This window comes from Pteropus vampyrus, unplaced genomic scaffold, assembly GCF_000151845.1.
Source record: "Pteropus vampyrus isolate Shadow unplaced genomic scaffold, Pvam_2.0 Scaffold363, whole genome shotgun sequence".
Lineage (NCBI taxonomy): Eukaryota > Metazoa > Chordata > Mammalia > Chiroptera > Pteropodidae > Pteropus > Pteropus vampyrus.
The window spans coordinates 1,321,327-1,346,816 of NW_011889144.1; the positions used below are offsets into that span (position 1 = coordinate 1,321,327).

A 25,490-nucleotide genomic window follows, 5' to 3' on the forward strand; every position below is an offset into this window, starting at 1 on the left:
TGGTCCCAGAAAGCCTCAGTGCCTGAGTTTCTGTGCGCGAGCACCCCCAAGGACTGGCATCTGAGGACCGTGCTGCTGTGCTCAGAGGCAAGCCTTCAGTAAAAAGAATACTGCCACCAACAAGATGGGCCCCAGCCAAGCCGCCACAGCGCCATGTTAAACATCAGTCACCAACTGCTGTTTTATTCACACCAGATGCTACTTCAAAAAAATTGTGTCCAATGTTATTTTTAACAAGAGCAAGAATCTCACAGAGAGAAACCCTGGCCACAGGGAACAGCTCCCGTTTCCTTATCAGTGAACCCGGGTGGAGCAGGCTACAGGCCCTCTCCACAATGTGGACCTGACCCACACAAGTGTGACAGCTGCAGACCACAGAGAAGAAAGATGCGGGTGCTGGCATGAGAACCCTTTATTTCTTGGTTTCCTCGTTAGTTGTTCCAAAAGAGGTTGGTTTTAAAGATCTAGTGTGATTAAAAAAGTAGGCTGGCAGGTTAAATGCAGTGCTTTTGGCTGCATCCCGAAGGCACCAATACTGACTGTTCTTCTGGCGTGGACATCAGCAGTGAGAATGCAAGGGCAGCACGTGCCCATGAGGGATGGGCACGGCGTGGGCTGGGGACAGTGGCTTTGCAGTAGCTGAAATGCTTGTCTAAGAGCTAGAAACAGACAGTGATGGAAGGTTCTGCAGATGGAGGAGACCCTCCTGAGCAGAGCCACCGCGGTTAGTTGTCGGAGTGAGTGAGCGAATAGCATTAGTTCTGCAACAGAATAAAATACACCGGTTGTCCAAGAGACTCTTTGTGATCACTGCATGTGGAAGTTTGAGGGTAGCAAATCCAATGTGACCTCAGTAATGCACTGGGTTTGGGTTAGGATAAGAGAACTATTCTCGTAGGACAAACAGTGCATTTTATAAGCAATTAAGATTCTGAAATTGAGAGGGAAAGAGTTAAAATGTAATCATGGACAATTAGGCATGGATTCCCAGTGAACCGAGAGTCAGGTAAGTCTCACTGTAGACTTCCTTGGGGCACTTGGAGCTGGAATGGGCTCCCTAGAAAGGGACAATGGCAGAAGGGCTTTACTTCTCCTCTGTGGACAGGCGGTGAAGAACTTCACCCAGGTGCACCAGCTCCTCCTTATGCTCCAGGTCCTGGTACAGGCCTTTGGGAACAGCGTCCAGGCCGTGGAGCAATCCAAACAGGCAGCCTGCAATGGTTCCTGTGGCCCCGCTCTCACCTGGAACAGAAACATGGTCCTCAGGTCTCAAAGGCAGAGCAGGAAGGGGTGAATCACCATGAACTTGACATTAGCCAGGGCCTCCAGACACCCCCTGCCAAGGCCCCATTTTAGACACTCTTCCAGGTTGATCTTTCTACAGAAGGCAGCACCAGAGCTTTCTCAGCGTCTCCGCCCTCCCTCGTGCCAAACCCCAGTTTCGCTCTGGGTGGCACCCCACAGGCCCTGGGCAGCTTTTGCTGTCCCCAATAAAGGGGCCAGCTTTCCTCTCCCTCCCTCCCCAAACCGTGACAACTCAGGATAGTGTGCAGATGCCTTTGCTGTCCTAAGGGGAGAGCTGTCCAGAGAATCCTCCCCTCCAGGCTCTCCAGGGAGGCCAAAGTCCACGCTGAGCTCCCTCACAAGCTGTTTGTTGCTCCCGAAGACCCCCATCCGCCCTCCCTCTTGCTCTCAGTTACGGGCGCTGGGCTATTTGGATCACTTCGTCCCTCTACAGGCTCCCTTCTCCCCGCTCACGGCCACCTTGCTGCCCTTGGCTCCTGTCATCCTTTCCTGGGCATCTCCTTCCCCACTGGGAGCCTCCATGCTTTTAAAGAAGCCCCCCTACTGGCCCCCAGGAAGTGCAAGCATCTCTACCATCTCGGCACAAGGAACAGCACTCGTTCTGATAATAGTTATCTAATATTGATGGAAGCCATGTCCAGGAAGAGGTTACATATACTTCCTATCTTCTTACTTTACACTCACAGGAGAAAATGGGCACCAGGGAGTGAGGCAAATTCACCCAGCTGTGGAGCAAAGGGCACTGCTATGAAGAGGCACAGTGGTAAACTCCTGGCCCCTCATCTTTAACTGTCTCAATAGCCCTGCACTGTGGGTCTTACTCTCTCACTTCACAGAGTCAGGCCCGAAGCATGAGTCAAACCCTGGGCCTCCTAACTCTAACAGTGCAACCTCTCTGTGACTGCAGAGTCTGCAGAGGTTACAGACAAGATGACAGTGATTATAGAGAGCAGAACTCTGTGTGGCCAGCACCAGTGGAATCCATGTGCTCTTGAACCAGCAGCCATGAGGGAGAGGAGCCCTGTACTCCAGCCACCCTGAATACCACACTCTCTCTAAGCTCAGGCTCACAGGCCAGCCTGAGGCAGTCCCGTGAACCTGCCTGCAGCCTGTGATATCTGTGCACGAGCGCACTGGGGCCAGCACCCTGCCCAGAGAAGGACACACATTCTGAGGGTCCTTCATGCCCAAAGCCCTGGACATCCTGACAGGGTGCTTTAGGATGAGAAGAGGGTGCTGGCCTCCTGGAATTCCAAGGGAATCTCACCTCCATGAAACATGGCCCGGTAGCAGAGCTCCGTCCAGTTGTTCCTGGCTCCTAAGAGAGCATCATAGGCAATCATGGGGGCATCATGGCCCCGCCGTCCCCCTCGACCTTCCGAGCTCCATTTCTTGTAGGTCTGAAGAAAGAGCCATGGGTCAGAGGCACAGGCCAAAAGTAGAACCGCGTCAATTTGCTTTAGAGCATGAGCTTCTGGGGTCTGCCCTGGTCGTCCATTTACTTACTATACACCTATGGAACACCACCTGTGTGCCCCAGGGTTGGGGATGAACAGCGAGCAGGAGAGGCTCACTTGTCATGGCTCTTCCACTCCAGCCATCCAGAAACAGACATTCCACAGATAAACAAACACACGACAACCTGTCAGGTAGCCGTAAAGTCTATGAGGAAAAACAGAGCTGGGCCAAGGGATCGAGAGTGCTGTGATAAGGCTGTTAGGGCAGCATGTCCAGGAAGCCACTCTGTGGGGACATTCTGTCTGAGTAAGGAAAAGGGACAAAGAAGCCTTCCACGGGCCCTCCCACCTGCAACTGCTCCCTCAGCCCATCTCTACTGCTTGGGGAGGCCCCACTAGACACGGGGCTCGGAAGGCAATAACATGGTCCAGGTGTGGGGTGGTTTCCCAGCGTGAGACCCATTGGGCAGTGGGCCCCTGACAGCTCCTGTTCTCCTATTGCCGTCTGGGATGCAGCAAGACTTACCTTGTCCCTCTCCTCTGCATCATAGTGGTCGGGAAAGACGGCTTTACTTTCCGTGCCTTCACTGATTTTTCTCTCCTCCAAGTAAAACTGCCATTTAGCTTCAAAGTAAAACCAGTGCTCCTGGTACTCTAAACATAAAGAACAGGGTAGGCAGGACATCATGACCTTCAACTGGAGTATGGGGACCGGAGTGACTGGGGGACAGGACCGAGGGGATGGGCTCAGAGATGTTGTGGGCAGTGAGAGGGAGGGAAGAGAAGATAGGGCAATGCCCTTCATCCTGCATGGGGTGGGAGGACAACTGGGCGTCGCACCTTAGCGATTACTCCAGAAATTCAAACATGCTTATATTTGTAGGTACTTTGAAACAATCACAAGTAAGATGGATATGGGGGAAAAGAGCAGCTCAAAGAGTTACTTAACTATATTCTGAAACTAAGACAGCAATTGCAATATTTTTGAGTGCATTCTTTGAAAATTCTGAACCTATATTTTATTAATTCAGCACTGCCTGCAAGGGAGGGAGAGAGGACATTTCACTACTCCTATTCCTAATTAACGGCTTGACATCCAAGCTCTGGAGGTGTCAAAGCAACTTTTCTGATGTCATTTAGTGAAGAGAGCTTTAGCTCAGAAACAAGTCTGGAGCAGCAGCTACACTTGCTCATGGACAATAGGAGATGACACTCTGAGTCTTAGAGCACCCAGGAGGTCATGAGGTCTTCGTCGTCCCTCACCTTGGTGGCTGGGCTAGCACACTTGATCTTGTTCTGGATATCCGGCAGGACCATGGCTCTATCAGCCAGCCAGGCTGTGAACTGAGTAGTATGGTTAAGAGGTCGGTAAGGCCCAAGGAAATCAGCTGACCCAAGGAGCCACAGACTCTGTACCTGTTTGTGGCTGAGGAGCTTGGTTCACAGGGCAGTGACCAGAGAGTTTGGGTGATAACTAGCTGCAGAGGGAAGCCATGTTCCCATTGCTGCCCTTCTAGCCACAGAGAAACCAGGAGGTGCTTGAGATGGGTCCTGGGATGACATTCCAGGTTGCCAAGAGAATCATAGGCCCTCAGAAACACTGGCCTGACTGTGTTTTACCAAACTAAAGGTGAGGTCCATTTAAGGTCCATTTCAATGAAATAAGGTTAAAAGTGAAAGACAAAAGCAGTAGAGCCAGGTCTAGAAGTCACAGATTCCCTTAGCCTTGCAGAGACATGTAATTCATAACAGTGCTCACGCTGGGTGTGGGCACGAACTCAGACATATCAACTCTTCCCCAGGTAAATGGCCAGTCAACTGTGGAAATAGATGTCCAGACATAAAAACACGGAAGAAATTTGCTAGTTGTCCTTATTGCCCAAGGTCTAGGAAGAATATTTCCTGGAGGTGTTCTATAGGACATCATTGTCTCTGGTTAATTTTAGGCATTCTGTTAAAAAGGGTTCTGCTGTAGAAGTTTATAAAACCTTGGGTTAAACAAATTTTAAGTTAAACAGAAAGAATAAAGTCTCAAAATTATCTGACCAATGACTTTCCTTCCCATTTTTTTCATGGGACATCTTTGACTGTTGTTCTTCAGAAAACACTGAGGAAATCCGTTTTGATACTAGAGTTCTGGGGAAATGTTCATTCATATAATATGAGTGCAATAACTGTGTAGTTTCATACTCTAATATTACTTGCCCATCTCTTTCAGATGGGTTAGGTGACCCTACTTGGATTGGGGAGATGACTAACCCAGTGAGCACAGACCAACCTCCACAGGGATGACGATGACAAATCAAATGGAAATAAACCTAAGCGTGGTGCTGCCACTCGTATTCTATAGTCACGTTTACAGAAAGATGACTACTCAGGGACACGTAAGTTTGCTGTGAACACTGAGGCTTCTCACTGCTCATTGGAACAGGGCCCCTGTGGAGAATTGTTTCCCAGCACTAGTTGCAGGCAGATACAAATGTGAAGGTCTCCTTGTAAAGTTGTTTCAGAAGCTTCCCACATGGCCTTCTAGAATATAGTCCCTGAGCCTTGGAGAGTGACAGTAAAGTGATTTGTTGATTTTCTGTTTCAAGACTTCAGCCTCGGGCTGTTCTGAAAGGTTGACAGCCTTGCTCCTGGATTCAAATCCTTTATCTCCCTCTCATCCAGGAAAAATTGGATGATTTATTCTAGAAATTCTCCTCCACAATTTGAGAATATCAAAGGCCGCATGAAGCTGTTCGTGTCCCTCTGTCGGTCAGTCTCCTGTAGAGAAAGCCGAGGATTTCCTAGTCTTGTGCCTGCTGTCCTGGGTCTGCTCTCCCTCTGGGAACCCATGGGGAAAGGGGGGCAGGCCAAGAAGAGAACAGAGGCCCCTCGACTGCTCAGCCAAAGGCAGCAACACTATGAGCCCCTAGAACCTACGCTGGATTGGCTGGATTTGCTGGATTGACTTCACTCGTAGCCAAAATGGGTGTGAGCCGTTTGATGACGGGTTTTGGGCAAACTAAGACAGATAGAGCTTCCTGGGAGTAAATGTCATCAGTGGGAACAGACCTCTGTCTGGCCTTCATGTGGGAGACCAAAGTCTCTTGGGTCAGGCACAGCTGTCTATTAGGTTCCTGGGGCAGCGTAGATATCAGTGTCAATGTCCCTCATCCCTCTCTGAGAAATGGGCTACTTAAGTACAACTTGGAAAATTAAATCTAAGTACAGTAAGGCCTCACTTAAAGTCTTTCATAGGTTTGTGATTTTAAGCAAAATGACATACAAGGAAACCAGTTTTACCATAGGCTAAATAATGTAAACAAGACTTTAGTTCCTATGGTGTCTTATCAACAATATCACAAAATAGCGTTGAATGAAACAGCGTTATTCTAGGAGCTGCTGTAGACACCCCACTCCTCTTTCTGGAACCACTGTGTGTCTCTGTGCACACCTGGGGCCCTCCTGAGCAGGTGTTGCCCTCTGACTAGGCAACACTTCAGAACTTCTATGTGGGGTCCACCTGCTCACACCGACCCCACGACCCCATGGGCATGCCCTTGATTTCAAGGTGGGCAAATGGACCTTAACTTTTTGAAGCCAGTTCTGTCCAAATCTGTTCTGAGTATGAATTGACACCAAATCTAGGTGCCAGTGCAAGTGTGACAGGAAGGAAGGCCAGGCTCACCTGCCATGTGCCGGATGGTCTTCTTACAATATTCTTCAGCCAGTGGGACCGTCTTCATCATGTCTCTCCCCCACTGCTCGAGAGGCTTTCCTTGTATAGCGTAAGATGCAAACAGGGCCGTGCATAGGGACCCAAGGAAGCCTGGAGGACAATGGGGAGAGAGGGACAACAATGGCACCTGAGCCACGTCCTGCTTCTGGAATGCTGGACAGGCCATTTACCAGATGTAGGACCCTGGGCAATTACTTCGTGTATTTTGACCTCTCTATACAAAGGGGTATGATACTTACCTTGCAAGGGCTGTCATGGGGATGGATGATTTTAAACACAGATGAGTGCCTGCCAAGCCAGCCCATGGTAATGGCCTTGCAAAGACTGCACCTGCCCAAGAAAGTACATTGCCATTTCCCTGAGATGCTCTCAGAGGCTCCCTGGCCACTCCTTGAGGCATCAGTTATGGATCATTTCAAAGGCAGGAAATAAGTATCTACTTCTCAAACCCAGGGTTCAACTATTGTCCTGACCACCTGCCCTCACTCTGCCTCCTCTCATGGACTGTTTCAACTCCAGAGTCTAGGACAATACACACTGTAATAAAAATCGTGACACTTGCTGTCAAAGGTGGTTTGAAAATTGAAAAGGAGAGTGGAGTTAAAATGTGCATCCTGGTACTAATTTTGTACAATCAAACCCTTAAAACATTTTCAGTCATTCTAGAAATATATAAATGACTTAGCTATTAAACATGTAAAACAACATTTGTTTAATGAGTGGGTGATATATTAGCCAATGTTTTAGACATTTAAATTTTCAACCCAGATTCTTGTACTCATTGCATTGTTTCCAAATGTTGAACATTTTCATGTCGGAAGGTTTTTGATGTTTAATTTACTTCTAGTTGATCCAGTCAGGCAGCAGATGTTCAGGTCAACTCCCTTTCAAACATCTAAGATGTTGCCAACTGGTTGAATTTTATGTCTTTCTGCTTAAACTTTAAAGATCTAATGAATTTATTTGTGGATGTCACAACTTAGCCTGTCACCTCCTGCGGTGAACTCATCGGTGTATTTTGCCACATCCACTCATCAGGTGCTACATCGCTCACTCACGAAAGTGTGCTTTCCAGGAGGGCACAGTGTGGACCCTCGCCAACTTAATGAGTGACACATTAAAATGGAATTAGAGGTAAACTTGAAAGAGGAAAGCAGTTACTGGAGAGAAACTGGCAGCCTCTGGACCTGAGGGTGGAGAGGGGGCAGCACGTGTCACCTTTAGGTGAAGATCACAGGTACAGGAGTTTCTTGTCATACTTCTTTTTGACCATTAGGAGCTGACTGTCTTTCTAAGTCATGTCTCACAGTTAGGAACTGGGACTGCTCCGCCTGCCCTTCTTCTGTGTAGTGGATGTGGGATGGGGGATCCCAGAATGCAGCTGGCCCCACCATGCACAGTGAGTATGTGCTAAGAGGTTTTGTTATTCCACTCACTTTATCCTCACACACAGAATAAGAGGGCATAACCCCGTTCCAGGTGAGGAAATGGAACCACAGGTCATTAAGTGACTCGGTCCAGCTCGCATAGCCAGTAAGTGGTCCGTCTGGCTCAGAGCCCTGGCCTTGGGCACAGAATGCGGCAGCAAAAAATGCCTGACTACTAGACTGGCTTTGGCGTTGAAAATATGACATAAATGCTAACTCCCATGACTTCAACCCAGATGCTAGCTTCATTTGGATAACTGGTCCTTTTCTTACCCTCTCCAAAATCACCAAGCTTATTGCTAATCCTGTTTTTAAGTTGAAAACAGAGTTTAAGTAAAACCAAAGATTAAAAAACTCAAGTCTGCCAACAAATTGCAAACCAAACAGTGGATATGATTACATGAAATTTTAGTCTAGTCTGCCGGATGGAGAATTACGCAACAGGCACCTGCTCCCACGCCAGTGCTACCTGTGGGGTGGTTGTGTGTCATCCTGCCGCACTCGATGCTGACTTCGATAAGGGTCTCCAGCCGCTCAGGCTTCCAGTACCGCATGCCGATGCACATCGCTTTGGTGGCAGCTCCGAATCCTGAGCCTACACGGAACATGAAGCACCTGAATTAAGATTTCTGCTCCAGTAATTTCACATCTGGCAATCTAGCTTTCATGAATTATCTGAAAATGTATAAAAATTTATGTAACAACATGTTTATCATAGTGTCATTTAAATGCGTGAAAAATAGGCAACCCACCCCAATGCCTGACAAAGAAAAGAGATTAAATAAATTGCAAAGCATCCATATGTTGGAATGTGATTTAGCCATTAAAAACAGAATTTTTGAAGACATGGGGAAATGCTCAAAATGCTATCGGGAAAAAACGTGGAAGACAGAATTGCATACACAGTATACTTTCAGTCATATATGGTTTCTCTTTTTAAAAACTGCTTCATTGAGTTATAATTGACATATAACTTATTTTAAAGTATGCAAGTTTATAAGTATTGACGCATGAAACACCTATGAAACCAGCACCTAAAGACAGTAAACATAGCCATCATCCCAAAGTTTTCCCGTGTCCCTCTTGCCCTCCTCTCCGACCTCTGATCTAGCACTATAGATTACTTTGCATTTTCTGGAAATTTACATAAATGGAATCATACAGAATGTATTCTTTTTTGCCTGACTTCTTTCGCTCAGTGTAACTATTTTGAGATTCATCCATATTGTTGTATATCAATACTTATTCCTTTTTTGCTGAATAGTACTCCACTGTATGGATGGACATTTGAATTGTTTCCAGTTTGGGGCTCTTATAAATAAGCTGCTATACACATTCATAACCAAACCTTTTTCTGAACATACGCTTTCTTTTCTCTTGAGTAATTCCCTCAGAGTGGCACATGTAGCTCATATGGTAGATGAATGTTTAACTTTTTAAGAAACTGCCTAACAGGTTTCCAAAGGGGGTGCGTCATTCCACATTCCACTGGCAGCTCCTCCACATCCTTGACCGCATTTGCTCTTGTCAGTCTTTTGAATTTCAGCCATTCTCTTAGGTATGTCATTAGGTATCTCATTGTGGTTTTAATTTGCAGTTTTGTAATGACTAATTATATTGAGTAGTAATTTACTATTCATATCACTTCTTTGGTAAAATGTTTGTTTAAGTAGTTCTCCCAATTTTGTATTGGGTTGCTTGTTTTCTTACTAAGTTTTCAGAGTTCTTTATACATTCTGCATTCAAATCCTTTATCAGATATATGCTTTGTAGTCATTTTCTCCCCCGTGTGGCTTGCCTTTTCATTCTTTAACAGAGTCTTCTGGAGAGCAGAAGAATGAATTTGGGAAGTATTCATCCTCTTCAATTCTCTGGAAGAGTTGTGTACGATTGGTATTATTTCTTCTTTAGATGTTTGGTAGAATTCCCCAATGAGGCCACCTGGATCTGGAGTTTTCTTTGTAATTTCTTTCATAGATATAATACTATTTAGATGTTCCATTTCCTATTGAGTGGCCTTTGGTAGTTTGTATTTCTTTCAAGAAATTTGTCCATTTTGTGTAGGGTGTTAAATTTATTGACATACAAATTTTAAATAATATTCCCTTATTTTTCTTTAACTTTTGTGCCATCTGCAGTGATGCCGCCTCTCTCATTGTAGATATTGGTAATTTGTATCTTCCTCTTTTTTCCTGATTATTAACTTTTATTTTTCCAAAGAATCAGCTTTCGGTTTTGTTGCGTTTCTTTATTGCTTTACTCTGTTTACTTTGTCACTGATTTTCACCCTTATCTTCATTATTCTCTTTCTTAGTGTTTTGGGGGTTTAGTTTGCTCTTCTTTTTCTAGCTTCTTAAGGTAAAGCAGAAGTCATTGGTTTGAGACCTTAATATTAAAATTCTGCCTATAATTATGGATTTGCCTATTTTTTCATTCAGCTTTATCATTTTTTGCTTCATCTATTCTGAAGATTTGTTATTAGGTACATAAACATTTAGGTTTGTTATATCTTCCTGATGAATTGATACATTTGGCACATGAAATTACCTTCTTCTCCCTGGCAATATTTTTTGTTCCAAAATTTACTTTGTGTTATTAATAGAGTCACTCTGGCTTTCCTTTGATTAGCATTACTTGGTATCTTTTTCCATCTAACTTATTTGTGTCTTTATAATTAAAGTGCATTTCTTATAAGCAGCATATAGTTGGGACTTGCTTCTTTATCCCCTCTGAATCTCTGCCTTTTATTTGGGGTCTTTATATTTGAGGCAATTAGTCATATGGTTGGGTTTAAGTCTATCATTTTGTTATTTATTTTCTATTTTTCCTACCTGCTATTTGTACCCTTTTCTCTCTTTTCTTGTTTGGATTGAATATTATCGAGCAGGAAGATCCAGCTACCAATCCCAAGTGAAGATTCTCACTATGCGAATTATGACAAAGACCATAACAATGCCACTAACAGAAGGAGTGGCCTACAGACCTTGTCTTGCTCCATGTTCTACAGGTTCAGAGTTGCCATGGAGGACTCAACACATGGGCATGGGTTGGAATAAGGCTTTGCACACAGAAAGGAGAAAACAAGCAGCCAGATCTGAGTTAGTAGTATGCTCCGGTCTCCCAGGGCTTGTGGGTCTCTCCAGAAGGCAAGGTCGGGCTGTGGACTGCATGCATCCCGTGCTGCAAGTGAAGACCTCATTCTTTGCCCACAGGAGCAGATATATATACTGGTGGGGCTGGTCAGGTGCAATTTGATGCCCATGTTTAAGCAGTACAAGGAAGTTCACTGCGTACCCAGACCAGGGGAAGCCTTCTCCTAATAAGGAAAAAAGAATCTGAAGGTTGAGTGACAGCTCTGCACCTGGTCTCCAAGAGGTGAATGTGCCAGGCACGGGGCACTGATTGTGCAAACCGAGAGACACAGGTCGCACAATGGCTACTTCTCTAGAAAATATTGTCAAAATGATTCAATTTCATTTCTTTTGTTGGCTTACTGCTTACAACTATTTTGTTATTTTAGTGGTTGATTTGGGGCTTTTAGTGTACATCTTTAACCTATTACAGTGTGCCTTCATGTGATATACCACGTCATGCCTTATATAAGAACCTTACGATTGTACACCTCCATCTCTCCCCTCCCGGCCGTTGTGCTAATGTGCCATACATTTGCTTATACATATTTCATAAACCCTGCAATATATTGTTATCATTTGTTAAGGTCAATTACCTTTTAAAGACATTTAAATAAGTTTAAAAATCATATGTATTTACCCATGAAGTTACCGTTTCCATCGATCTCCATGCCTTTGTGTAGGTCCCTATTTCCGTTAGCTATTTTTCCCCTTCTGCCTGAATGGCCTCCATTAGCAATTCTGATAGTGTGGCTCTGCTGGTGATGAATTCTTCATCTTTTATTCACCTGAAAAATGCTATTAGGCCTTCGTTCTGGAAGATATTTTTTCTAGGTATAGGATTATGTCAAAGTTGTTTCTTTCCACAAGTTAATGATGTTGCTAGGCTATCTCCTCTCTTGTTTTTCTTCTAACAAGAAATCTACTGTCATTTTTACCTTGATTGTATGGGATGTCTGTTTTTCTCTTTATTACTAGTTTTGAGCAATTTGATCGCTATGTGCGTTGGCGTAGTTTTCTTTGCATTTCTCATGCTTGGAATTTCTTGAGTTTCTTGGATCTGTGAGTTTACAGTTTTCCTCAAGTTTGGGAATATTTTGGCCACTATTTCTTCAAATCTTGTTGTTGTTGTTGTTGTTGTTGTTGTTGTCATCATCCCCCTTTTCTCTGTGTAGAACTCTAGTCATAGGTATGTTGGCTTGCTCTAAATTGTCCCATGGCCCCCTAGCATTCTGCACATATTTTTGCATATTTTTTCTCTGTGTGTTCCATTTTGGATAGTTTCTATTGCTGTGCCTTCAAATTCACTAATCTTTTCCTCCAAAATGTCTAATCTGTTAATCTCAGCTAACGTATTTTTAAACTCAGACATTATAGTGTTTTTCTCTAAAAATATAATTTAGGTCTTTCTCATATCTTCATGTCTCTACTTAAGTTTTTGGAAATATGGAATATATACTATTTTATATCCTTGTCTGAGAATTCTAATGTCTGGATCAGGCTCCATCAGTTTGATTTATTGATTTTTGTCTTCATTGTGGGCTGTATTTTCTCAATTCTTTGATTGGATGCCAGCCTTCAGTATAAACCCAGAGGGGCAGGTCAGGGACCCCAGCAGCTGAGGCCCTGGAGACAGAGACTGTGGCTACCTAAATACTTTACCCCATAAATACATGAAATCATCATGGAGACAGACATTTATGCAGGTGGTGTATGTTTTTCTCAACGTTATAGCCAAAAAGCAAAGCAAACAAACAAACAAACTTAAAGGGAAAGCAGTGGAAAATATTTCTTAAAATAAAGCAGGGATTGATGACAAAACTGTTGGGGAAGTCGGTGTCCTCTAAATAGACACCCACATGGGCGGGCTGGCTTTCCAGGCGGCACACTGCCCTACAAAGGAGCCCTGGCAAATCCTTCTCAACTCGCACAAAACAGCAAAGCGGCTGTTTAGTGGGATGACAGATGGGTTCATGCCCCATGATAGTTCTCCAACACAAGGCTTTAGTGGGAGAAGAAAGCATTTCCTCACCCTTCTCATTGAAAGGCGTGTGCCAGGCAAGAAGATAGTTATCTGGCTTCAGCTGCGAGCAGCCTTCAATGGTAGCTGGGTCTGCTCGAAGTTCTGGAAGCTTCTCAAGGACTTCCACGTAGCGCTTCACCATCTCCCGGTACAGATCATCCAGGCACCAGTAGTCTGAGGAAGAAAGGAGAAGGCAGCCAGAGTGAGTGGGAGGGGCATTTGCCTCTTAAACCCCAATGCAGCAGCAACAACAGAGGTGACCGTAGCATTAAGTCTCCAAACTGGTAGAAGAGGAGAAAGAGTTTCGTGATCCATCTCACACAGCCCTGGCTACCTCGAGAAATTTAACATGCAGACAAAAAATTCGCTTTAGATTTCACTTCGATTTCAGACATTATAGCTCGTTGTTGTGCTTATCATTCTAGTTACAAGAAAGAAACCCATGATCCTCATATACTGCTAATAGTTCTATCCATGCAAGGACACACTGGACCAAAATCTGCCTGTTTGTTGGGTTTTTAAGAACCCACGTCTGAAGTACAGGAAAGAGAGTCTCTCCCATCCCCAGCGCCCTTGTTTTCACACCAATGAAGCAGTCAGTACTTGTCAGGCATTGTCCCAAACTGCATCCCCTGCCACGTGAAGGTGTTCCAGAGACAAGCGTGGTCTCAGGTCCCTTGAAATTATGGGGCATGGAAGACAGAGGAGCCATTGCTTGCTGACCGCCTGCCATCTGCCTGGTACTCTACCTTAGATGATCTGCATCTACATGATCTCATGCAGTCTTCCCATGACAGCAATGGGCTCTTATTTGTCATATTGTTTTCTTCCAGATAAGGCTCCGTGAAGTTACACGACTTGCCCAAGGCCAGAGCTGGTAAATGGATTTCAGTTGTAAAGCCTGAGCTTTTCTGCCATTAAATTAATCCACAGCATCATGGGTCCAAGGTGCCTGGTCATATAGGAGAGCAGGACTGGGGTGGTGGAGGGACCGCTGTGCCAGGGGAGGCAGGCAGGTACCTGCCAGTGCAGCTCTCGTAGCCACTGACAAACTCATCTGTGCGAAACTGCATTTCAGGACTTTAGGCAGACATCAGGAGCCAGCTACTGCTCCTCCTTTCCTTGGGGGTGGATTCTCCATCTTTGGTGGTGGTGGGAGGAGAAAACACCTCTTGGCACCCCCGGGCTCAGAGCAGGCAATGGAATACCATTGGCGTGAAAACCCACTGGCCTTTCTGTGGCCTGTCGAGACCTTCATTAGACCCTCTCAGAGCGAAGGTCCTGACACAGAGGGGTGAGGGAGGTGAGACGTCCACTTGGCAAACGCCCTGCTGCAGGAAGAAAGCCTCAGTCCTGGCAGAAGTTATTGCAGGTGGTACTCTTCTGCCCTGGAGTTATGACCCTTTGGAGACAGGACTTGGTGAAAAGAGTGGCTCTAAGTCCTTCTATCCCATTCTCTGATCTCTTAACAGCAAGGAGGTCCGGCCCACTGCTCCTATATTGGAAGCACTCTGCATTGCCCCAGCTCTGAGCGGGGGACAGAGAGGATGTGGCAAGACCTTTGTTCTGGAGGAATGAGTTCTGCAGGTCACATGGAGGGGTGTCCCATCGGTAACTCTGCAAGAATAAAACTAACCTCTAGCTGGGAGGTGTGAGCCACTGGGATCTGTCCAGGAGGCTCTTAGTCGCCAGCACTATCGGTTACAAACAGCCTTTCGTGACTCAATCTGGGGTTAATAAACTTGGCCTTTCCAGAGTCTCCTAAAATAATCCCTTTTATTCCGGAATCGCATCCTTGCTTAAGGGGGAAAAAAAAAATCCTTAAAAACAAAGTGGCAACTAAAAGCCCTGTGTGGTTTCAGGTTAGAATTTAAACTAGAAACAAATGTTTCAGAGCTATAGCGCCTTGGACTCTCTCACCTGAATTTCTCTACCCCAGACATGGTTTCTCAACTCCTTTTTTCTCTGTCTTATCTACCCAGTCTCCTAAAACAGCGGTCCCCAACCTTTTTGGCACCAGAGACCAGTGCTCCTGTGAGAATCTAATGCCTGATGATCTGAGGTGGAGCTGGGTGGTGATGCTAGGGCTGGGGAGCGGCTGCAAATACAGATGAAGCTTTGCTCACTCGCCCGCTGCTCCCCTCCTCCCAGGTTCCTAACAGGCCATGGACTGGTATGGGTCTGCAGCCTGGAGGTTGGGGACCCCTGTCCTAAAAGACAAATCAGCTTATGAAACCATTGATAAGTCTCCCAACTACTGTCATAATAGAGAAAAGCCACAATACCAATGTCAAGTTACTCTGCAAGAAAAATATCAGTCTTCCAAAATGCTGTTATCAGGGAGCCATTGATTGAGGAAAAGAAAGAGCTGAGTCTAGACAGGCTTTGTCTGCTCATACTTGGTCAGGCCCCACATTCTCCCTATAGGTTATGGACATGCAGGTGGCACTTGCTGCCATCTCCAATAGGGCTAACGACCCCCTATTCCTCTCCTGCAGCAGCAGTGATGTGGCCATCTTGCTTAGCCATGGCAGTTGGAGCTGCTGACCCTCAGATGCATGAGACATTGTGGAAAGACAGATATTAACTATATTGCCACAATAACTTTCATGCTCACTCATACTGTACTTATGCTGTCCCATTTGATCCTCACTTAACCCTATGACTAAGGTATTATCATCCTTAAGTAAGGCTCAGAGAGGAAAAGCAGTCTTCTGACTAGTAAGTGATGGAGAACTAAGGGTGTCGCAGTCCAGACTCCTAAGGGAAAGCCCTCCTTCTCATCCTTGAGTGACGGGCGCAGGACCATGCACGCAAGGGAGCCTTTGGTAAATGCGTGTTGAGTGAGCTCTTTGTTCCTAAGCTATGTTTACTGGATTATTTACCTACCTTGTGGGTATTGGCTACTTCCTAGGCCAATATCTGCTTTCTTTCCACACTGGCCTTTTCAGAGACATACGCAAAAGTAGGACATCACACAGGCTGCACCTGACCTTCCTCATCATGCTCACTGGATAGCAGAATTGTGGTTTACCAGACCACACAGTTACATGGTTTATTGGCTTAGGGCACTTCTTAGTGAAACTTATTTAAATATGTCAAGATGTAGTCAAGTTGTGAAAGTCTTCTCGTCTATGGAAAACATGTTGAAGAGCCACTGCCCATTGGAATCCTTGAAATATTTGCATGTTCAGTAACGTCAGGTGGTCAGGATAGTGCTTAAGAACATAGGCAATGGAGCCAGGTTATTTGGGTTCCAATCCCTGCTCTAACACTCACTTGGCTGTGTAGCATTGGGCAAGTTACTTAACCTCTCTATGTATAATTTCCCTTAGCTGTAAAATTGTAATAATAAAGTCAACCTTTAGGGTGATATAAGGACCAGATGATGATACACATGAAGTTAGAACAATGCCTGCCACAGAATTAATGCGGTGTCAGAGTTAGCTCAGAGGCTCCTTCCACAGTCTATAATTGGTTAGTTTGAGAAAAAAAATTGTGCTGTTTGAAAACTAAACTTAAATGAAATTTCAACTTAGATTTTTATGAATTAAAAAAATATATATATGCTTGCTTGAGTTTCTGGAAAAGTACAATTCAAGAAAGTGGCCTTCATGAGTGTTCTCTCATGACCCACAGATCTGCCCTGCACAGCAGTCACCCTCTTCCTGCAGCTGGTGGCTGTGATCACATAGAGAAACTCATTTTCTTTCTTAAAAACAATGCCCCAAACGTTCACAATTGTCTTAAATGCACAAATTTCACATTGAGAGTAGATTAGATCCTATTTCTGCCAAGAGGACTTGACTAGATCTAATCTCAGAGAGCAGTTATTATCAGGAGTGTCCGGACCTGTGCTGGGTATTGTCCTGGGGGTAACTACGCAGAGACACATTGTGGATTCTGCCATTCATAAAAACTTACTGAAGTGCTAATGGAGACAAGGGGACGTGTGGACTGTGTACTTTGTGACATGGCATCAGACACAAATGAAAGAAGCAAGGTTTAAGGGTAAGGACCAGCTGCATGCAGCTAAAACAAGCTGTGGTTTTGTGTCAAAAGCCATGCTTTCTAGCAGGTTCTTGGGGCAGGGGGCATTACTGTTCTGGGCTGCTAAAATGCTATTTAGTTCCCTGAACACAGAGAATGTGAGAATCTTCCTGAATCATCAGAAACGGGAAATATTTGGATTTCATAGTTGTGTCAACTCAGAAAGACACTTCACCATTTTCAACACGTTGTGACACTTTATCTTATCTGTGGTGCTTTAGCTCTGTCCCTAGCTATTTAGGAACCAGTCACCAAGTAGATGACATTCCTGAACAATGACCACAGAGCTAATCCGAGCGTGCTCACAGCAGACACATGGAATGGCGAGGTGAGCTCATAAGTGAGATTTCATTGACTTAATAGTCACCCTCAGATTTTAATTTTGCAGCAACGTGCTAATAACACGGGTTTTTAAAGAACAAATAACTTGTAGGAAAGTTGTGCTACATATTTATATATCTACTGTTTCTCTGAAATTCATATAAAAACTTGCTCATCCTAAAATCAATCTGCTACTTAAAGAATATTTTAAGAAACTTTGTTTCTCCCCTCCCCAAATCCAACCAATTTTATAGCATTTTCTTAGGACATATTTATGTATAAGCAACTGTCCAAGCTAAATCATGTTTTGATAGCTGGCATTTAACCCTAATTTACTGGAATTTAGAAGTAATCCCCAAACAATATTATTTTAGTTTGTCCAAATTTAAAACTGGCTTATTACTTTATATTCTTTTGAAATAAATTCAGAAGAAGGCTTAATACCTGCAGTGAAAAGTTGAGCCCTTACCTAAAACACTCCAAAGTGAGAGATTTAATTGGTTTTAACACTAGAGACAGAGGGCTCAGCTTAGTGAATATTTAAGGCACAAATGAAAAGTCATTGTTTAAGAAACTGCCTCTGCAGATAAGCAGAGTGAAATAATATTGCCATCCAAAAAGACTACATGAGAAACATGATCTGCCACATGTCCGATTTGCTGAGGGACACCGATGTATATTAAATTGCCACTTTTAGCAGTGGCATCGGGTGACACCACGGATGAAAGGCCGCATCGCCTTCAAAGCTCCAGTGCTTATTGCAAGAGCTCTGGTTCACCCGACACGTTGGGGGGCACGGTGGCCAAGCCTTACCTGTGGTGAGGGCCCCGGCTGTCGTCATGTGCATGATGGTGTTGTCACTCACCGGCCATTTCTCTGGTGAGAGCACGAGGTGGTCCAGCCCCCCAAGTTTTTGCAGCTCCTCCTGGATCTTTGTGCCTGAAGCACTGTTCTCCTTGCGGGCGTTTCTGTAACCGAGAGCATCCCCGACACTCCCCAGCAACATTGCTGCCTGAAATTTCTCCATTGCAGAAGTGGTTCCTTTGCCCCCACAGCTGCTGAGCACGCCCTGCCTTTGTTGCTTCCCAGCAGTGGCAGCCTTCAGTCCACCTCGCTGACCTCTGTTCTGCTCATTGTGTCGCTGTCAGGAGCTTCCTCGAATGGCCGGGCACTCCTTTTCTGTCTCTGCAGGTGGCACCAATGAGAAAACTTTTCTGGACCCTGCAGCTCACAGCGCTTTCCGAAGAGCCACGTGGAAGCATCAGCTTTCTTTAGCATCTGGACAGACACTAGCTCATCAACAGAGGAGGCTGCGAGCTTAGTCAGCATCCAGAACAACTCCAGATGCTCTCTCGCTTAGCAACGATTTTGAAATAGGTTATCTGCACAGTATTCTTGACGAAATGCACACATTTACACACCACGAAATTCACCCACGTTCAGTGCAGTCTGATGAGCTTGTGTAAAATGTGCACTGCTGTGCAACTTTCACCATAGACCAGTTTTAGCCAATTCTGTCACCCCAAAGTTCCCTTTGCCCATCTACTCCCTGTTCACTCCACCACACCCTCAGACAATCATTCATCTGCTTTCTGTCTCTATAGTTGTGCTTTTTCTAGAAATTTAAAGACATGAAATAATACACTATGTGGCCTTTTGTGTCTGGCTTCTTTCATTTAGCATAATGTTGAGATTCATCCATTACACACGTGGTTTTGTTTTTTGGAAAAATTTTTTTGATTATATGTTTATGATAGAACACTTAGAAAATGCAAAGAGTAAAGAAACAAAGCACTTCTAGCTCCAGTGTGAAAAATTATTAAGTGTTCTTACAATTCAATGTTCAACTAAAGGCTTCCCAAATAACCAGACTTCAGGTTGCAAAGTGTGTGAGCAGAGTGTAAAGCCTCATGGTGGCATCCATGGTGGCGCCATCATTAAGCATCATCTATTTATCGTGGGAAGAGCACTCAAAGATGTGAAGAGGCTAGGGGAAGGCAGAATGTATAAACCAGTCCACCTGGCTGTCCCCCGGGCCCTGGAGAGTGACAGTGACCACTGTGGAGCTGTGCTTTCCCCTTGTCCCCTGGAACTTGGTCGCTCATCAGATGAGAAGTGGGAGAATGTCACACTTGCACTTTGAATAATAATAAGATTCTAAGTTGCATTTAAATGAACATAGTGTTAAAAACGAGGTTCTGAAATATTATTCCAGCTGCACAATTTTGATTCTGAAACAAATAGTCCCTCAAAAAACCAGCACAGATGGTCCTGGGTTGCTGGGTATGCAGGTTCCCTATCCAACAGGACAAGGCAGATAACAGCAGCCCTTGATTTAGGCAACCACTACCATAGGTAGAACAGCATCATTCTGCAGAAATGTTTGTAGTTGAGGGCAGAGGTACAGTGATTTCTTTTGCCAATTGAGGCGGTGGAAACCTTTATCGAAGATGCTAGGAGAAACCATACTATTTGGCCTATGTTAGCAAATAGGATGAGTTCACTAACGTGTTCATTCAACATTTGCTGAGCCCCAACTATGCTATCAACTGTGAATATAGCAACACATAGAAAAAAATCTATCCTTGCCTACATGGAGCCTGAAGTCTAAGATGTATATAATATTACATTTAAACTTTTACTGAATTAAAATAACACAATAGCATCTATTACGTCACCTAGATAGAAAGATGATGATGTCTATTCCAGAAATTCTTGGCAGGCGCTCTATAAAGGAACAGGTAACGTATATTTATTTAACTTATCATGTTTAATTAATTTATTTTCAAAATATTTATAGTTTGCATTTCAATGTATTCTGGTTATATAATTCCTATCAACTCAAGGGCAGTATGAGATCTTTAATATTTCACATGGAAACAACCATATTCATAGGACATTAGGTGATACTTAAAAACTAAATGACTGAAGCTGTCAATTTTGGGACACAATCATTTAATTAGGGTGGCAGACTGGACACAGGTGGAAATATTCCTGAAGGGGCTATTTTACTGTGCTATAGAGGTGGCTTTCCTGTCAGTTCCATGACAAGATCAAGACCCTGACATCTAGTGGTCAGTATTTGAGCAACCAAAAATATAATTAAAAAGATAACACAACACCAGAGAAAATAATTTATTTTAACTTTTCCAAAGTTCTTAGCACTTTCATAGCATGCATGACTTAAATCTATACAATAGAAGAAAAAGAAACCCACAGTTTTTTGAAGAGCCTTTGTCCAATTACTGTTTTGATATCTCCTGGAAAACAAGTCCATAGGACATTTTTCCCCCATATAACTTTAAATCTTAAGAATAAGTGTCAAAGACCTCTACAATTTATAGAGAATTATATGAGTTCTATAACCTTCTATGAGCAGAACACTTACATGTCAAGAATACATGAAGCCTCAAAGGATGATTTAAAATCATTGAGGTTTTTATTAAAGCTAGCTTTTATTATGTAAAATAAACGCTCTCTTAGAATCACAGACTTACAGATAAGAGACAGCCTCGCTTGTCCTTTTGTAGACATGGAGGTGGAGGCCCCGAGAAGATAAGAGACTTACTCGGATCCTGTACCTAGTTAGGGGCCAATGACCCCAGCCTGACTCTGGTCTCCAGGCCTCAGCCCCCTTCCCAATCTTCCATGGCCTGCTGCACTCTTTGAAAAATTTCTATTCAAAAGTTTAATAGTTCACATATAGTAAGTATGCACTACATGAACCTCATGTTGTACATGGGTGCTTCCTAGAACACTGACTGTATCACATTTTTGGAAGCCAAACCAAACTACACATTTTAGGCACACTTTCTGTTTACAGGAAATCTGAAATAAATCTCCTCTCTCCTGTGAAATAACCGCAATTTATCTGTCTGATAAACTGAGTTGCAGGCAGGGCAGCAGGCACACTTGTGACATGAAGATCTTTTCAAATATGAGGTAGGGTCCACACAGTGATTTTCAGAACTCTACACAGAGCTTTACTAAAAGAAGAGCAGGTACACTGCAGGTCTCCGGCCTATGGACAGCACCCCAGTTATCCCTGTGCCGCCCTGGACGGTCCTCCTTGACAAGGCAAACACCAGAAGAATTAGATGGCAACTTGAAGCTGAGACAGACTTCAGCTTGCAAATCAGATGAAGGTTTCCGCTTTTTTTTTTTTTTTGACAACGATGTGTATTTTAGCTTCCAAATGTGTACGACCATACAAAGGCTGGAGGGTGGACATTATGGATATTACGGATAGTTGAAAGGAACCAATGCACTTGATTTTTAAATCTGTAATTCATCATCCATAAAAGAAATAGTTTTCATGGAAAATGTCTTTTAAAATGTAATAAAATACATTTAAAAAAAACATACTTTATGAAACTTCTTAGGAAGTTCAAATGACATTATTAGAAGTAAACTAGATTGGTAAACAGTTTAAAATAAAACTTTTCTGGAGTCACATTCTACATGTGTCATCACTGTGCAAACTGTAATGACTATTAAAAACTATAAAATGACTTTCAGATGAACATCTAGAGAAAATTAAACAAAAATAGATCTGGTAAATCTAGATATTTGATAATTCAAAAAATATAAATCTTAAATTCCTGGCACCAAGTTTAAAAAATGTTAGAATCCACGACAAGATCATCTTCTTTGGGGCACATTTTAAACAGTTTTGACTTGTATAAAAATACAACATCCTACCAAGGACACAAATATTGTTTTTTTTTTTTTAAGTGTAATTACAATATAATTTGGCGGAGTATGGCAACTGCTGGTGTTCACCTTAAATCATGAATTAACAGCATGCTCTGTAGTCCTGCAAACAGGCTCTAGGTTACTTTTTCATAAATATAAAACTCATGCAGAAATCTCCTAAACTACAGCTATGTGACCCATCTTTAAACATTCCAAAGCAGCTGTCTCCTGAGGATCTCCTTACGGTGTCGGTATCAGCCACCATTTTCCTTAAGCAGAGTGAGATGGTCATTCCAGTTTCATAACTGGTCGAGGATAACTTCTGAAATCAGTGACATATGTGCACAGTAACTAACCAAAATGTTTCTTTGCAGGATGCAGTTCATTTATAATTCTACATCATCTTCATTTCTGCCTAGAAAAGGCTGTGTTTACCACCTGTGACTACTGGCCGTGCATATTCTACGAAATCATCTATAAGAACAGGCCATGCTCCTAAAGGAAAACAGATTTTAAAAAATTAACATTTCAGAGTAATATTTTTTATTTGAAGTACTTTTTTTCCCATAATCCAACATTTATATTTCAAGAACAATGATTTTAAGTTTCTACAACCTGTTTTACTTAACAGCTAAAGTTACCCATTTCTTCTGTTCCAACCAGACCAGGGCCGACAGATATTGGTGTAGTTGTGTGGAAATGGCCCTCTCTAATGATGATGGCACACAGGGCTAGTTGGTCCTCCTGTTCCCATTGCGGCCTCAAGCCCTCAGCCCCTGCACCAGATAATCAGGAATGGACTGAGGACCCTTTGCCCTCCCAGGCTGAGAGAGACAACTCCTTTCCTCCAAAGCCCGAGTTCTGGACACTATGGGTGCTGTTTTCTCTCCAAGCCGTGTCCCTCCCTCAGTAAGGCTCACCCCACTCAATCCAAGTAGCCCCACTTTAAAGGCCCAGGATACCCAGACACCATGCGGTAGCCAGCTATACACTTCTACTTTATATCTTGGCTCCTTTTTTTTTTTAAATGGAGATGTGCCTTGTCTCACCTATAGTAACTAAAGCTCCTGAAAACTGGGCTTCTGTTTTGTCAATTACATTCACCCACTTGTTTGACACAGATTAGGTGCCCACTCTGCCATAGGGAGGGTGTGAAATGCTGAGGACAGAGAGACAGACATATATGCCAATAGTTACCACAAGGGTGGTGAGTGCTGTCACTGAAGAACCTTCACTTTCTAGAACAAAGAGGGTGAGTGATGAGGAAGATATCCCAGAGGGGATCACCTCCTAGCTGGACACTGAGGAAGCAGACAGTGGGTGGGGTCTGGAGGCAGAGCATCCCTTCCCTAAAGTGGCAGAGCATCCATTGCAAAGCAGGCAATCAAATGTTCCCTAACTGAGTGTCTTAAAATATTTGGGCTTGGGGACGACTAAATGTGTGATTATGTTCATGTAAGTAAATATAAGCTGGAATCCTCAAATAAGCGTAAACAGCCTAGAGAACTGAGGTATCAAATGGGATTATATACTTAGAGCAGCAGCTTCTAAACACCTGTCTAGTTCTATGTTTCTGCCATAGGCTCTCTGCACGTCCATTTTTGAAATGTTTTTGTTTAGAGGATTGTCTTCTTGATTTAAATAAACAGGAAACCCTACTTTTCTTTTGTGTGATTTACAAGACATAATAAAGTGGGTACTAGTATTATCAGTATCACTCCTATTTCACTAATGGGCTAAAGCTGGGAGTCACCTGGGGTCCGCCCGACCCTAGGGTTTGTGTCGCCATCACTGTCCTACATTCCAGGGCCCTTCTGATCCAGTGTCTGTATCTATCATCACTGTCCTACACTCTAGGGCCCCATGTGACCCCAGTGCCTGTGTCATCATCACTGTCCTGTGCTCTAGGGGCAGGAAAAGTCAGCGTATGTAGCATTTCTAGTGATCATCTGAAGTACTACAACTTCTCATACCTTCTTCATCGTAGTTAGACATATCATCGGCAATCATATTTCCAAAATCTAGCAGAAGGTTCCACGTGTCCCTTGGGATTGATCTTTTGTGATGTTCCTAATACATAAGAGAAAAAAACCACACCAGATTTAAGATATAGACTTAACTCTCAGGTGTTGTAGTGGCCTAGTTATCTCAGTACATAATTTGATGAGGAATAAGTATCATAAGAAAATAGTTAAAAGTTAAAAATAGTGCTTTGGATAAATGTTAAGAGCTACATAATACAAACAGGCAAATATAGAAAGCAGACATTTAAAAATAAAACAAAAACATTTAAAATACAAAGATTATAAACTCCTGTTTCAGTCAAATAGAAGGGTAGCATTTTTAATCTCTCCACATAACCCCCAAGCCAATTCAGAAACAATGCAGGACAACAGGTAGGTTGTATTTTGATACCTTAATTTTTCTATATACTAGGGAGTTCTTGCAGTGTGTTGGAACAATTTTTTATAAATGTCTTTGTTCAGTATTTCATATACTAGATATACTAAAAATATGGAGAATAACATAACACCTATGTTCTATTATTCACTGTCCAGCTGCAGAAGCAAACCTGCAACCTCTGGCACTTCTCTCTCATCCTGCCCCTTCTTACAGAGGTACTCATCCTCCCGAAGGTAGCATTTATCACGTTCATGTCTGTCTTTGTATATATAGTACATGCAAATATATCATAAACAACTTGTAAGCTTGTCTTACATTTTGAAGTATTTATATAATGACTACTAAATCCTATGTAATCTTCTGCAACTCATTTTCGTTCCATTCAATACTGTGTTTGAAATGTATCTAGACTGATGTGTGTAAATCTAGGGAAATTCATTTTCACTGTTCTACAGTTGTATCCTACTGCATTTATACTCTGAGTTTTTATCTGCCCTCCTATTGATGGACAGTGCAGTTGTCCCCAGTGTGTTGTCATTACAATGACGCAGGAACCTCCTGCCATCTTTGTGAACATGTGCACTGGTTCTCTGGGGAATGTCTGCAATTGAGGTTACTGGCCATAAAACTACTAAGTGGTAGAAGAGAGTCAATATGACCTGTTGCTATTAAGTTGAATCTAGGCATTCCTACACTGACTCAAGGATGGCCTTAAAACACAATTGCTCAAGTGGAAGGGCTTGTCCTTGGCCAGCTTAGGGCTCTGTGCTGTGAGGACCGCCGCCTCTCACGTTCACAGATGGAAATGACAAGGGAGATGTGGGCATGTTGACATCATGATTGTTTATTTTGGAGTTGGGATGTACCCTTGCCTTCCATGTACTTCAAACAGCCCACAGCTACACCCGCTTCCCTTATTTCACGCTAGGGGGACACATCTCACTAAGAATGCCC

The 25,490-nt window shown here is 43.5% G+C and overlaps 2 protein-coding genes across 6 annotated transcripts in view; both read right to left on the minus strand.

Annotated features, from left to right (window-relative positions):
* Positions 1-225: 225 nt before the first annotated feature.
* Positions 226-18,721, minus strand: ADPRHL1 (ADP-ribosylhydrolase like 1). The gene is made up of 7 exons (XM_011379522.2): positions 18,252-18,721; positions 13,077-13,241; positions 8,383-8,508; positions 6,436-6,576; positions 3,289-3,416; positions 2,573-2,705; positions 226-1,242 (listed from the first exon to the last, which is right to left on the minus strand). The coding sequence occupies exons 1-7, from the start codon at positions 18,463-18,465 to the stop codon at positions 1,085-1,087; spliced, it is 1,065 nt and encodes a 354-aa protein (XP_011377824.1). The 5' UTR covers positions 18,466-18,721; the 3' UTR covers positions 226-1,084.
* Positions 18,722-20,202: 1,481 nt separating this feature from the next.
* Positions 20,203-25,490, minus strand: part of DCUN1D2 (defective in cullin neddylation 1 domain containing 2) — a 30,619-nt gene continuing 25,331 nt past the window's right edge. For all 5 annotated transcript variants that reach the window (XM_023522901.1, XM_011379523.2, XM_011379524.2 and 2 more), the window contains 2 exons: positions 24,107-24,203; positions 20,203-22,628 (listed from right to left, as the gene is read on the minus strand). In XM_023522901.1, the coding sequence (XP_023378669.1) occupies positions 22,549-22,628; positions 24,107-24,203 (177 nt within the window). In that variant the 3' untranslated portion in view covers positions 20,203-22,548. The remainder of the gene's footprint in view (positions 22,629-24,106; positions 24,204-25,490) is intronic.

Excerpts from the sequence above, each read along its gene's own strand:
- ADPRHL1 (XM_011379522.2), bottom strand. The coding sequence starts at position 18,465 with ATGGAGAAATTTCAGGCAGCAATGTTGCTGGGGAGTGTCGGGGATGCT. Across the intron at positions 13,242-18,251 it reads AGCCGGGGCCCTCACCACAG|ACTACTGGTGCCTGGATGAT; the intron begins GTAAGGCTTGGC and ends TTTCTTCCTCAG. Across the intron at positions 6,577-8,382 it reads GACACACAACCACCCCACAG|GCTTCCTTGGGTCCCTATGC; the intron begins GTAGCACTGGCG and ends ATTGTCCTCCAG.